The 12,999-nt window shown below is 37.2% G+C and overlaps 4 protein-coding genes across 11 annotated transcripts; 2 read left to right on the forward strand and 2 right to left on the reverse strand.

Annotated features, from left to right (window-relative positions):
- Nucleotides 1–57: 57 nt before the first annotated feature.
- Nucleotides 58–958, reverse strand: AT3G60480 (StAR lipid transfer-like protein). 3 transcript variants are annotated; one of them, NM_115912.5, is made up of 3 exons: nt 576–958; nt 379–460; nt 58–300 (listed from the first exon to the last, which is right to left on the reverse strand). In NM_115912.5, exons 1-3 carry the CDS (start codon nt 813–815, stop codon nt 287–289), a joined length of 336 nt encoding a protein of 111 aa, NP_567100.1. In that variant the 5' UTR covers nt 816–958; the 3' UTR covers nt 58–286. The 3 variants fall into 3 exon arrangements, with proteins under 3 accessions (NP_567100.1, NP_001327547.1, NP_001327546.1); NM_001340046.1 differs by having other exon boundaries at nt 58–460; nt 576–846; NM_001340045.1 differs by having other exon boundaries at nt 379–846.
- A 956-nt stretch (nt 959–1,914) lies between these two features.
- On the forward strand, nt 1,915–3,065 carry AT3G60490 (Integrase-type DNA-binding superfamily protein). The gene has a single exon (NM_115913.3). It carries the CDS (start codon nt 2,134–2,136, stop codon nt 2,902–2,904), a length of 771 nt encoding a protein of 256 aa, NP_191608.1. The 5' UTR covers nt 1,915–2,133; the 3' UTR covers nt 2,905–3,065.
- A 3,386-nt stretch (nt 3,066–6,451) lies between these two features.
- CER7 (3'-5'-exoribonuclease family protein) lies at nt 6,452–9,456 on the forward strand. 4 transcript variants are annotated; one of them, NM_202737.3, is made up of 10 exons: nt 6,452–6,723; nt 6,832–6,988; nt 7,213–7,422; nt 7,520–7,615; nt 7,706–7,820; nt 7,925–8,005; nt 8,096–8,284; nt 8,375–8,613; nt 8,713–8,771; nt 8,857–9,355. In NM_202737.3, the coding sequence occupies exons 2-10, from the start codon at nt 6,852–6,854 to the stop codon at nt 9,045–9,047; spliced, it is 1,317 nt and encodes a 438-aa protein (NP_974466.1). In that variant the 5' UTR covers nt 6,452–6,723; nt 6,832–6,851; the 3' UTR covers nt 9,048–9,355. The 4 variants fall into 4 exon arrangements, with proteins under 4 accessions (NP_974466.1, NP_001327293.1, NP_001190143.1 ...); NM_001203214.1 differs by having other exon boundaries at nt 6,490–6,723; nt 6,840–6,988; nt 8,857–9,232; NM_115914.4 differs by having other exon boundaries at nt 6,507–6,723; nt 6,849–6,988; nt 8,857–9,456.
- On the reverse strand, nt 9,361–12,883 carry AT3G60510 (ATP-dependent caseinolytic (Clp) protease/crotonase family protein). 3 transcript variants are annotated; one of them, NM_115915.5, is made up of 14 exons: nt 12,497–12,824; nt 12,331–12,411; nt 12,026–12,094; nt 11,873–11,936; nt 11,517–11,596; nt 11,332–11,415; nt 11,104–11,188; nt 10,808–10,893; nt 10,598–10,719; nt 10,445–10,505; nt 10,271–10,369; nt 10,075–10,176; nt 9,949–9,990; nt 9,361–9,864 (listed from the first exon to the last, which is right to left on the reverse strand). In NM_115915.5, the coding sequence occupies exons 1-14, from the start codon at nt 12,608–12,610 to the stop codon at nt 9,748–9,750; spliced, it is 1,206 nt and encodes a 401-aa protein (NP_191610.3). In that variant the 5' UTR covers nt 12,611–12,824; the 3' UTR covers nt 9,361–9,747. The 3 variants fall into 3 exon arrangements, with proteins under 3 accessions (NP_191610.3, NP_001030902.1, NP_001190144.1); NM_001035825.2 differs by having other exon boundaries at nt 9,559–9,864; nt 10,075–10,199; nt 12,497–12,883; NM_001203215.1 differs by having other exon boundaries at nt 9,571–9,864; nt 10,271–10,505; nt 12,497–12,725.
- Between the last annotated feature and the right edge of the window lie 116 nt (nt 12,884–12,999).

Genomic DNA, 12,999 nt, shown 5'->3' on the forward strand with positions numbered 1-12,999 from the left:
ATTACATTGTGTGATTTGTGAAGTCGTAGAGTTTGATCCTCCCATAGAGAGATATGATTTCGTCAATCTTGAGATATGATTTATTGAACCAATCAGAGTCTCAGAGCACATAACCTTTTAATTTTTCACATAACATCTGATTTTTATGAACCCAAAAACCTTATAAATTATGGTCTTATCTTATATAAAACATACATAATTATGGAATCATCTACCAGAGACCTAATTCCATGATCGTCTCACAGTAATTCCGATAGAGCTTCAAGCTCGATCTGTTCATGATAAATCACCCGTCTCTCTCTGCGAAACATTCCCAAAACCCTGCGATTCAGCCAGAAGTCGAATTTGTAATTAAACCATAGAATAAAAATGGCGTACCGGTGATTTGCTTATCCGGTATTTGAGGAGTAACCCCCAAATTGGTTCTAATGTTGGCTCCAAGATCAATCGCATCTTGAACCTGTTTCAATTTTCACCACCAATTGGATCCGATCAATCTCTCTCTCTCTCACACACACACACACACACACATAAGATAGATAGAGATCAATCTGATTTCAATACGAGAATCTGACCGTGTGGATCCCCGTGGCGCGGACTAATGCGACGGAGCTGGTGGCTAACGACCCGACGAAGAGTGATGCGACACCGAAGGCTTTGAGCGGCATTAATCGAACGTCGCCGGCGTAACCTCTCCGAATCAATCGTATTCCCCACATGATTTGGGCTCCACTTCCCAATGCCCACCACCAGTGACCTGATCCATCCAACAAACTGCTTTCGCCGGCACCGGTTCCAGCGTTCTGTTCCTCCATTTTCGCCGTCTTTTCTCCGATTTGGTGAAATGGGTCAAAATTCCGATTCCGAAATTCCTTTATTCGTGTTTACGATCGTTGCTGGTTTAATGGGCCCATTTTCGGGCTTTAGGACCATAATTAATAAATATATCAAGGCGAGGTTTTTCTATATTTGTCATCACTCAACATGATATCAGAATCCATAGGAGGCCCAACATCATATAACAGAGAATTCACACCGTTATTATATAAAATTTAATCTCAGTTAAACAAGATTGAGCTCATAGGAGGCCCAATCGATCGTATCGGAGGTCCAACCCTACCTCATTGTACGTCATCCGCCACAATATTTGACCAACCTTTCATCAAAACGTCTCTCAGCGGCCATTGTGGAGTCCATTAAGTTTTTGAGAACACAGACTTACAGTGTCCTCTTAGCACAGCCTCAACACGCATCAGGGTTGCTACTAACCACTCCAAGCTCAGCATGGCTGTGGGAAAGCCTTTCAGCACAAGGAAAGCCTATCGACCAAACCAGAAAAATAGCAACAATGATAATAGAATATATACACTATTCAATGATTTTTGTAGGAAAATCTGGTTGATTAGTAATTCAAATTTCATCACTAATCAAATAAAAGTGCTTCTTAGTTATAATGGCGCCGAATCGAATAAAACAATCCAGACCCATGCGTCTTCATAAGAAGAAAAAAATTACTGAGTTAGTAGTATATTTTATATTCTTTCTTCTTCTTTATTAACACCAATTTTGTGTAATTCTTACGTCCAAATTAATTAGATTGTCAATATATTACAAATCAAAGTGGGCCGACACAAAACTTTTATGTACAATAGAGATTTCTTTTTTTGCTAATTATTGATAATTATGACGTCACGCAATCTCGAGCAGAGTTGATGGATTATGGTTTATGGAGTGGCGTACATACATGATACATGCACAAGGATTCGTCCATATCTAACAAGAGATATATGGTCAAATAACATCCCATTTCAACGAATGCATCTAAATTGTTATTCGATTTTTTGATTCTTTTCTCCGTTTTCTTTTTTTGCGTATATAAGAATATTATTTTACTTATATAATATATTGAAACACGTTATTTTCATTTAATTTCACATGGGGGTAAGTTACACTCGATTGACAACGGACCCACTATGTATAACGAAATTATTATAGTGGTTTTTTTTCTGTCTATATAGTATTACTCTCTAATGTTTCCTTTTTCTTTAGACTAAAGTAATTTGCAAGAATATTTATAGCAGCCCACTTCAGACCGCAACCTACAGCTTTAACACTACTCTCTCTCTCTCTCAAATGGGAAAACAAATCAACATAGAGAGTAGTGCTACTCATCATCAAGACAATATTGTTTCCGTTATAACAGCCACGATATCCTCCTCCTCCGTCGTAACGTCTTCGTCAGACTCTTGGTCTACCTCCAAAAGATCGTTAGTGCAAGACAATGACTCCGGAGGGAAACGGCGGAAGAGCAACGTTAGTGATGATAACAAGAATCCGACGTCGTATAGAGGAGTGAGGATGAGGAGTTGGGGAAAATGGGTGTCGGAGATTAGAGAGCCGAGGAAGAAATCAAGAATATGGCTTGGCACTTATCCAACGGCAGAGATGGCAGCTCGTGCTCATGATGTGGCGGCTTTAGCTATTAAAGGCAACTCCGGTTTTCTTAATTTCCCTGAATTATCCGGTTTGCTTCCTCGTCCGGTTAGCTGCTCTCCTAAGGATATACAAGCTGCAGCTACCAAAGCCGCCGAAGCAACCACGTGGCACAAACCGGTTATCGATAAGAAATTAGCTGATGAGCTAAGCCACTCTGAGTTGTTGTCTACCGCTCAGTCTTCGACTTCTAGTAGTTTCGTGTTTTCTTCGGACACGTCGGAGACTTCTAGTACGGACAAGGAAAGCAACGAAGAGACGGTGTTTGATTTGCCGGACCTTTTCACGGACGGGCTTATGAACCCAAACGATGCGTTTTGTTTATGCAACGGCACCTTTACGTGGCAGCTTTACGGAGAGGAGGATGTAGGGTTCAGGTTTGAAGAGCCGTTTAATTGGCAAAATGACTAAACCGCCCTCCACTTGCTTACTGTAATTACTAACATATAATTTTCTTGATAAAGAACATATATTTCCATTACGGTATTAACTAATCTTTTCTATCCTTTTCTCTTTTCTTGTTTCTACATCTGAGTATATTGTCACTATGTGAAAAAATTGATCTCGTTTTGAATATTTACTTTTCAAAATTGAAGTAACGCAAGTGATTGATAAGTGGAAAGTGACTAATAAGTGCCAGTGGCAAAAACGTAATTATATGCAACGTACACAGAAATTTAGGCAACGTTTATTGACAGTGACGCTGTCTCGAACTTTTAGGCTTTTTTGTATTCTCGACTCTCGTTGGCCCCTAGATAAATTTGTAGAATGTCGATGGATTTTGACTTGAAGAGACAAAGCCTCCACTTACGCTCACACATGTTACACATGTATCAGTGTCTGAAACCTAATTAATCTCCATTTTGCTGTCTGCATCGTAAATTAGTCTATGTTATCGACATTAATATACGTTCAAGTTTCATTGATAAAAGTAGCTATGTAGCAATTTTGGTATATTCGATCCTTGACTAGCAAAGTTGCAATCACTCTTTCTAATTCTGATTAATTATGTTACCGGATACTATGTATAAACGAATATCCATTGACAAAATCATGTTAATTACCAAACGGATATTTGTTTCGTTTGATACGCATATTCGGTTAGATAAGCAAATATTACGATAAAAATCGATTCGATGACCTTGATTGCAGTCCGACCGAATCGATTGGACCATTTTCAATTCTCTTTCAAACTGTTTATAAATTGCTTAATACATGACCTATATAAATGAGATTAGCGCAGGCACCATATATGTCATATGCGTCATTGATGAGACGATGATTGCGAAATTGAAAGTGAAGGAGACAAGCTTTTGATTAAATTATCGCTTTATTATATTTGGGGTGGGAATATAACATGACTCACATGTTCATCATTGTTTCTTTCTTTTTCTTTTAAAGTTACAATAAGTTAATAACCTTTCACTTTCTTTATTTTCATTTGTCCATTTCTTTAATTTGCGTAAAAGGTGAAAGGATATATGCTATAACAATGGGAATGCTTTTGCCCAACATCTTACTTTGTCCACTGTGTGAGGCATAACACGACTGTTATGGATTCCCAAACACATTCATTGGATCCATTAAGCATATTAGTAATAATAATAACTGGATATTTCGAATAAATTAGTAAAATTCTAACAAATTGCAAAATCAAACTTTTTGTATATTAAAGACCACATTTTTATCTTATTTTATATTTTATTAATCCAGACCATTAATGAAACATTTAGAAGAAGGAAAAAAATTAGTAATTATATAAATATAAATTACATAAACCAAATGTCATTCGAAGTTTCATGGGTATATAACTTTGATTGAAAACGGAATTTGACTCCGGAACAGGACAAATCTTGGTGAAAAATATTTCAATAAAGCAATTTTAGGCAATACATGTACATTCTTTTGGTTGACTTTATGAATGTTTTTTTTCTTGTGTGTGTAGTTAAGTAGACTCATGAATTACGACTGAGGCCACTGATTTAAAAAAAACATATAAAGATAGTGGATGTGGTAGTGAGCTCACTATCACATTAGTTTTACGTACATGTATTATTAAACATGCCGAGCAATTAGTGTGTACTTATTCTATATTCTCATGATGTTAGGATTTGAATTGAATGTGTGTGTGTGTGAGCCTCCATAGAAATTAACAGGAAGACATAAAGAGTCTTCTTTTTTTCATTGGTTTAGTGGTGGCATGAGTATCTACTTGATAGCAGCCAATCTTTTTATACTATTCTTATCTAAGTAATTAATAGATATATATCCTTTTTTATAATGGGTTCCTCAGCCGTGAGTAATATACTTAGCTCCCACACTTACCTAATCTTTTGTATTTTTTTTTTCATTTTTGGGGGAAATGATTATGATTATTGCTGATACATTACAATATCCATATCCGTTTCCACACGAATACCTTTAGACTTTGGACAATACTATAAATTAAAAGCTTACAAATTACAAGGAGCTGAATTCTTCTTTTGGCGCCTTCCATTATGCACATAGACTAGTCCAAGTATAATTGTACACATAATTAATTTATCAAATAAAACATAATTAAAATAAAAGTGTATATATATATATATATATATATATATTAAAACATGCGATCTTTATCTTTGGAATAAAGTGGGGGAAAAGAAAAAATAAGCAAACAGAAAGAAGAAAAATGAAAGCAACAGCAGAAGAAGAAAACAATGGAGATTCATATTGTTCACTCTTACTAAACATTTTTTCTTACATCTCAATCAAAAGAAATGAAAAAAAGAAGAAGGAAATTTGGAGAGCATGTGGGGAAAGCTGAAATTGTTATACCAAAATTAGCGAAACGTACAATTGAAAACCAATCGGAAATAATGAAAGTAAACCTTAACTAATTTCATTCAAATAAGTTAAGAGAGTTACTTATAATGTAATTTCAAAATTTAAAAAAAAATTGGGCAAACAATATCAAAGATTTAAGCTGTCTCCGGCTCGTTCATGTAGACTACATGATGTAGTTTGTGTGTGCGTGAAGCAAACATAAACATGGTTCTATCAGTTTCTAGATTCATCCCAACATGTTTCTTGTTCATAATTAAGTAATAGTAAACAATCCAAATTAAGATGATCATAAAGATACAACCATATCTTCTTGACCCTTACCAAATAAGCAGTTTTTTTTTTCTTTTCTCTTTTTAAAGAATTCGATGTGGTTCCAAGTTTAGGAAAGAGGACGGAACTTAAGAAGAGACACTAATTAAGTGACTTAAACCAAGACATGGTGACGAAAAGATCCACAAGAGGCAAGGCATCTCGCGGAATCTGTAAACTTTTTTTGGCTGCTCATAACAGACTTTTACGCTTGATAGTTTCTTTAGAAATATAGTTCTCGTTGAAGACTTTAAATAGCTGATGATTCTTGAAATAGAGATCGAAGGATTGAAAGCTTGCTCAAAATTCTCTCATTGTTAATAAATAATCGTTTAAAGTCTTAATTAGTCCAAATGTTGAAGAAAGTACAGAAAACGATATATTTGAGTGGTGCTGCTGGAACAAGTAGGATAAAATACGTACAAGCAATACAAATCTAGTAAGTGTACATGCATGATCTTCAATTCTTGAGGATTTTGTGGGAAAGATTCTGAAAACTGTACTGGCTTGTTGAATATTCTAAATCTAAAATACAATTTATCAGTAAGTAAGCAAACATGTGCGTCAAAGTTAATCTTTCCAAGCTGAAACAACAATTGCTGAGATATTAAAAAGTTCAACATACTACTCATTGACTTTCTTAACATTTACACCAAAAAGATAAAATAAAAAACTCATTGACGTTTTTCCCTTTGAAGTTAGTAGCCCAAAAAGCATCAAGATAATGTCTGTAAGCCCATGGGCTTATATCCATTATAATTTTTTTTGTCAAATAACAAATAATATATGAAACGACGTCGGTAACAGCTGAAACGACGCCGGTGTTTGTTGATCCAGAACGACAGCGTTTTTAGTTATTCACCCTCTCGAATTTTTCCGAAACCTGTGTTTTCCCATCACCAAGCTTTCTCTGAATCGCCGCCGTGTTTACATTTACTGTTGTTAAGGCCGAGAGATAGATAGAAAAAAACATCTGTGCGATTTTGCCGCCTCTCCCTAAAATCTTTGGAGCTCCTTCGTAGTTAGCCGGAGGTGAAGTACAATAAAAGAAAGAAGAAAGTCCAAGTGTCTCTTCTCATCTCTTTTCTCCAGTAGGTACGTTTTGGTTTAATTTACAGAGTTGATTCTAAGCCTAAGAGAAGGTTTTCTATCGATTAGAGTGTTTGATTTGCTGTAAGGGTTGCTCAAAGTTTTGATTTTTAGTTTACTAGTGATAGCAGATAATGGAGGGGAGATTGGCTAATATGTGGAGGTTGACTGTTAACGAAAGTAAATTCGTGGAAACTGCGTTGCAATCTGAGCTCAGAGTAGATGGTCGTGGCCTTTATGATTATCGCAAGCTTACTATTAAGTTTGGCAAGTAAGTGCTCATAGAACTGCTTATTGATGCCGTTTCTTTTCTGCACTTTGTAGGCTTTGTTTGCTTTCTTTAGCTCTAAAGCTTCCCTCTTTGTCGAGTTTTGTGATAAATTTGAATGTAGATAACTTTGTTCAGTCTATTACCTCTGTTAGAACGAATACTAGCATGCTTTTCTTTTAGTGTTTGTAACCAAAGACAGCTTTTAATCTCGTTTGAATTAACAGAGAATATGGTAGCTCGGAAGTTCAACTTGGTCAGACTCATGTAATGGGTTTCGTGACTGCTCAGTTGGTACAACCTTACAAAGACAGACCTAATGAAGGGTCTCTCTCGATCTTCACGGAATTTTCTCCAATGGCTGATCCGTCTTTTGAGCCTGGTCGTCCTGGCGAATCTGCAGTGGAGTTGGGACGCATTATCGATCGTGGTCTAAGGTAAATGTTTTTTTGGACAAACTTTGTTGATGCTGCAAGAGTATTGCTGGCTGTTCTGGTTGGAGTAATGGTAAGTTGGTCTTTGTGTTGATTGCAGAGAAAGCCGTGCAGTAGATACAGAGTCACTCTGCGTTCTAGCTGGAAAGATGGTTTGGTCTGTTCGCATTGACCTTCATATCTTGGACAATGGAGGGTAAGTTTTGTTGGCTACAGTATATCTCATTGAAGGTTCTGGTTTTAAAATGATCTTTAATGCGTGTTTTTGTTACACATTTATGTATAGGAACTTAGTTGATGCTGCAAATATTGCTGCTTTAGCAGCTCTCATGACATTTAGGAGACCCGACTGCACTGTAGGAGGAGAGAATGGTCAAGAAGTGATCATACATCCACTAGAGGTTAGTCATATGTTTTCGGTTTAGAGAAACTTGTAAGAATTTGTTAAGTGGAGAAGACAGTTCTTAACTTTAACTGTTTGTTCTATCTTTACTTTCTTTTGCAGGAAAGGGAACCACTTCCATTGATAATACATCATCTCCCAATAGCCTTCACGTTTGGATTTTTTAATAAAGGCAACATTGTGGTAAAAACAGTTGTATTTTTAGTGAGAGTCTAGTTTGCTTTTTCTTTTTTCTTTTCTGAGATATAAAGTGTGATGTGTTGTTATATGCAGGTGATGGACCCAACTTATGTTGAAGAAGCAGTTATGTGTGGGAGAATGACTGTGACAGTTAATGCCAATGGCGATATATGCGCAATCCAAAAACCGGGGGAAGAAGGCGTGAACCAGAGTGTAATCCTTCATTGCCTGCGTCTTGCTTCTTCAAGAGCTGCTGCAACAACAAAGATCATTAGAGAAGAAGTAAGGTTTCTGAAATCCAAAGCATATTTCTTTTGAATCCAAAAATATTCAACAACTCATAGTTTGTTGTGCTTTGTTTTCATGGTGTAGGTTGAAGCATATAACTGTGAGAGAAGCTTACAGAAGGTGAAGCGACATCCCACTTTGGCTAAATCTGAAGTTTCTGGACCTACTGTAGCTGTGAAGGAGGAACATAGGAAGTCCTCAGATCAGGAAAGAGCTGCAGAGATATCTCGAGAACATGTTGAAAGACTAAAGCTCTCTACGGAGGAAGTAAGAAGCAGTAAGGAAGAAGAAGCTGCCAATTTCAAAGGCGGTCCCTCAAATTGGTATAGTCTTGAATGTTTCACTCTCTGGTTTGTGAAGGAACCTCCATGACTCCTTGTGGATCTTTCTTTTCAAAATCTCTGTTGTGAAACAATTTTCAGGGACCCTTACTCAGAAGCTATGGATGTTGATTCACTGAAAGTTTCTCTTGCTTCAAGAGGTAAAATTTTGTTTTTTTTGGCTTCTTACTCCCAATGTCTCTTCGAGTCATGCTAAACTGATACTGTTCTGTTTTGTTTAATCAGGGGATCCCGTTACTAAGTCATCGAGCACGAAGAAAATGAACGGCTCTGGAAATGCGCAGAAGGTTGGTGTTGAGATTTCAGTTGAGGAAGTAACCGGAGAATTAGGGAAGAAGGATACAAAACACAAGGATGGAGAAATGACACTTAAAGATGCTGTCAAACCTAAAAAGAAGCGGAAAAACAAAAGCTGAGTTAAAGCATTTTCCCGATCACTCGTACTTTTCTTCTTCCCTTGAAACTCAAGACTATAGACGGTTTATGGTCAATTGTATCTGAAAAAAGTCAAAAGTTTTGTTAAATTTTGTTTCATAAGATGAGGCCCATGATTAAAAACCCAGTAGATGAGATTTCAACATAATATATTTCAGTAATTAAATGGGCCTCCTGGAGGAGGAAGCAGGGCCTTATTAAGGCAGTAATTAAATGGGAGAGAGGAGGCTTGGCGGCGGAGCTGGTAGATCGGAGAGGAGAAAGAGAGGGCGGAGCGGAGGCGGGTGAGAGACATGACACCTGAGTTGCTTAGGGGTTTGTTAATTGTTTGAAAATTAAACTCTACACTTCATTTTTGGTGAGACTATTGAGCTTAAACCTAATTCATCGCACCAAATTGAATTATGTTTACATGCAAAAGTGTTCACATATATAATATTCATGTATACACTAAGCGCGACAATGTATGGAGAAGGCATCAAAAGCGTAATTAGTAAATTACTTATATTAATAGTTATTTTATTAAATTTTGAAGTACTATTTTTGTCAATACAAAAATTCTGCAACACATTCTGCTTCAGGAAGAATGAAATCAGTCTCCCAACAAACAAGTTCTTTACGAATACCAAGGGGAGTGTCGGACTGATGTTAGCCAAGTTGATTTTTTTTTTCATCAAGAAACTAAATGCTTTCTCTGAGTTTGACAGGAAGGTCAAGATCAGGTTCCGTGGGAGTCAAGGCACAGAAGTAATCATCAACCATGTCCTCTGATACTTTCTCCAAGCTCGGTGGATCCCACTGCACACCCACCAATTCTTATCAGTAATGCCTTCCTTATGTACACAGTAATGGGGTTATTGGAAATATGATTTAACATTATACCTTTGGTGCTTCATCCTTGTCTATCAATCGAGCTCGTACTCCCTTTTCAGTATTGAAACATTACGCATTAGTGACTCATTACTCTGTTTGCAATGGCAAGCTTTTTAATACTGGAAATTCACATACCTCACAAAAATTGCCGGACATTGGCCCGATTAATCCTTGTAGCGACATTCTGTACTCTCGGATTAAGCATTGGTCAAGTGTTTGTAATCTTCCTTCCCGGATCTGTTGGATTCGTTTTAAAGAAGCTGCATGAGTCATGAAAAGGAAATTTGAATTTTTTGAAGATTTTTACAAGCAAAGTTGATTGTGAACTTACAGATCTCAATGCCACCTTCAAAGATAACGGTGAGCTTTCTTTAAGTCTACGTAGAGTCGTAATGCACCATGTATCTTTTCTTCTACTAGCCTCGATTTCCTGGTGACCCAAAACACTGTTACTTCTAGTGACCGAGATGGTCATACTCGCAGAATCATTCGTAAAGAAACTTACCAAAGAATCAATAATTTCTTCTACTGTGTCATGGCTAAAGCATTTTTCAAGTAAATCGATCCTAAGAAAAATCAGAAATAAAGCAAGCTCAGGGAGCTGGTATGAGAATACAAGGCATGAGTTTTGTATCTTCAGGTTTCAGAAAAAACAAACCTACGAATAACACCAGTCTTTTCCGGATGGGCAACTTCTGCACATTTTTCTAAGCATGACTCAACAACAGAAGGATCATCAGTGAGCAGCTTCTTGAGCTGTTCTTCCATTACAGGAACCTCCTGTTGTAGGACAAGAAATTATACTATTTAGCAGGTAAGATAAGTTTTATGGAAACAGAAAGATCTCAAATTATATAATCTAAATTACCTCACTTCTAATATAATGTGTAGCAAGGCCACATGCCAACATTTCTGCCCCACTGAGCTTTAACCCAGTCAGACCCAGATACTCCCCTGCATAGACTCTATTAAATCGTCCATCTGAGGGAGCTAATGTATACTATGAAACAGCAGAATTTGATATTTAACTTTGCTGCTGGATCAGCGATTTCTATGGTAATTGTCCAAATAAAAATTGCTTTACAGCAGTTAATAACACAGTCAAATGAGATTATGAGAAACCTAGAGAGAATTTAAGCAGTTCAAAACATATCACTAGCATACCTAAGCGACCAGGTAAGTGGGAGAGGTTAAAAGAAGCACCAGCATCAGGATGAAAACCGATGATTGTTTCAGGGGTAGCAAAAATCTGCAATATCCATGAGCTAGTTACTGCATCCTCCAAGAAGTTGGACATCCGAACTAAACTAGAATCCAGCTGTCCGACTAATTGAAAGGAAGAAATAGATGGTGAAAGATGGAGAAATAGCGTATAGATGAGAAATTACATACAGTTCTATCAGTAGCTACACGAAATGTCCCAGGTATCGAAACTCCAGTTCCGCCTCCCATAGTAACACCGTTAAGAATTGCCACCTGCATGCAGAGAAACTCATGGTGTCATTCTACTTATTGGTGACATCGTTATTCCTATTGGTACCGGAATTCAGAATGATCAAAAAGTAAAGAGAACTTACATGTGGCTTTAGATATGTGCCTAGCAAGTATATAAAACTATACAAACTCGAGAAAAACTCCCTAATAGCATCCGGGCTACCTACATATATTTAAGGAGAAATAAGTAAAGCAATGAGCAGTGAATACAGAGAGTAAGAAGATACCGCAGAAACCTCGCTAATCAGTAAAAAAGGCATACTAAGTTTCAAACCCAAATATAGATACCTAAAGTACTACAAAAAGTGGCAAGTATTAGATTAACATACACCCTCCCACGCCATTTCATCTTCATGAATAAAACTCCCTTTTTCGTTTACGAACCTAACTAGCCTCCAAGAAATTAAATAATCACAATGTATACAGAATTTTCCTGTACCTCTCGTTCTTAAATGGTAGAGAGACACAATATCACCACCAGCACAAAATGCCCTTCCACTCCCCTTCAACAGATCAAGAGAAATAAAAGTTAGGAACTTTTTCTCCCCTCAAACACAAGAAAGTAGAAGCAACAATGTGTTGCACAAATTACCTTCATCATCACAAACCCAATATTTGGATCTTCTTCCCAATTCTTATAAAGTTTCTGCAACCTATATCCCTATTCACAAACACACACAAATCAATGTCTCATGCCACGAAATCATATATCCATCAAAAGTCGAAACCAATAATCAATGTACCAAAGAAAAACAGGAGTAGTAGAAAATCCAAAAGTTGAGAGCGAGAGACCAATATATACAATTCTATTACGAAATTGAAGAATCCAGCCTCGAAGAGACCACAATTGCTAGTAGGAGTGAAGGAAAGATACAAACAGAGAACAGTAGAGAGTACCATGTGAGTGGTGAGTGCATTGAGAGCAGGTGGTCTATTGAGAATCGCAGTACGGGAACAACCACTTCCTTCAACGAGAACCTAATCAAAAATTGAGCTAACGATCATTCAAAATTTCCGTAAATTGAAACAGAGAGTGAGAATGATGACGATAAAACCTCCGAACCTGGTAATCAAGATCCTCGGAAGTCAATTTAAGCGAGCACAAGCTCCTCCGATAACCAAATCTCCATAGCTTATCTCGAACGATTCGTCCCAACAATCCCTTCGCGTTATGCATTCTTCTTTCGTCTTCTTCTTCGTTCAAAACTAGAGAACTCTACTCTCTTATTTGGCAAAATCAAACATGGCGGATCGATTTTCCGTTTTCGTGTCGTGGCGAGTTTATCAGCTCCGATGCCACGGAAGAACCTCTAGCCCAGACAGAGGTTTCTGACTCGTCTCTCACTCCTGATGACGTGTTCCTTCTTTTGGGGATAATGGGCTGATCCCGAACCTAAATTTAGTTTACTGGGCTTCCTATATTACCAATAACTAATTTACCATAGTACCCTTTCCTATATACGTGTTTGCTCTCAAATTTCAATCGTCTGTTTGTGATTCCCTTTTGTCTAATAAAACCCTAATTTTGATATTTCACATTGAACATAACAACGTCGTCGTTTTGGA

This window comes from Arabidopsis thaliana, chromosome 3 (assembly GCF_000001735.4).
Source record: "Arabidopsis thaliana chromosome 3, partial sequence".
Taxonomy (NCBI): Eukaryota; Viridiplantae; Streptophyta; class Magnoliopsida; order Brassicales; family Brassicaceae; genus Arabidopsis; species Arabidopsis thaliana.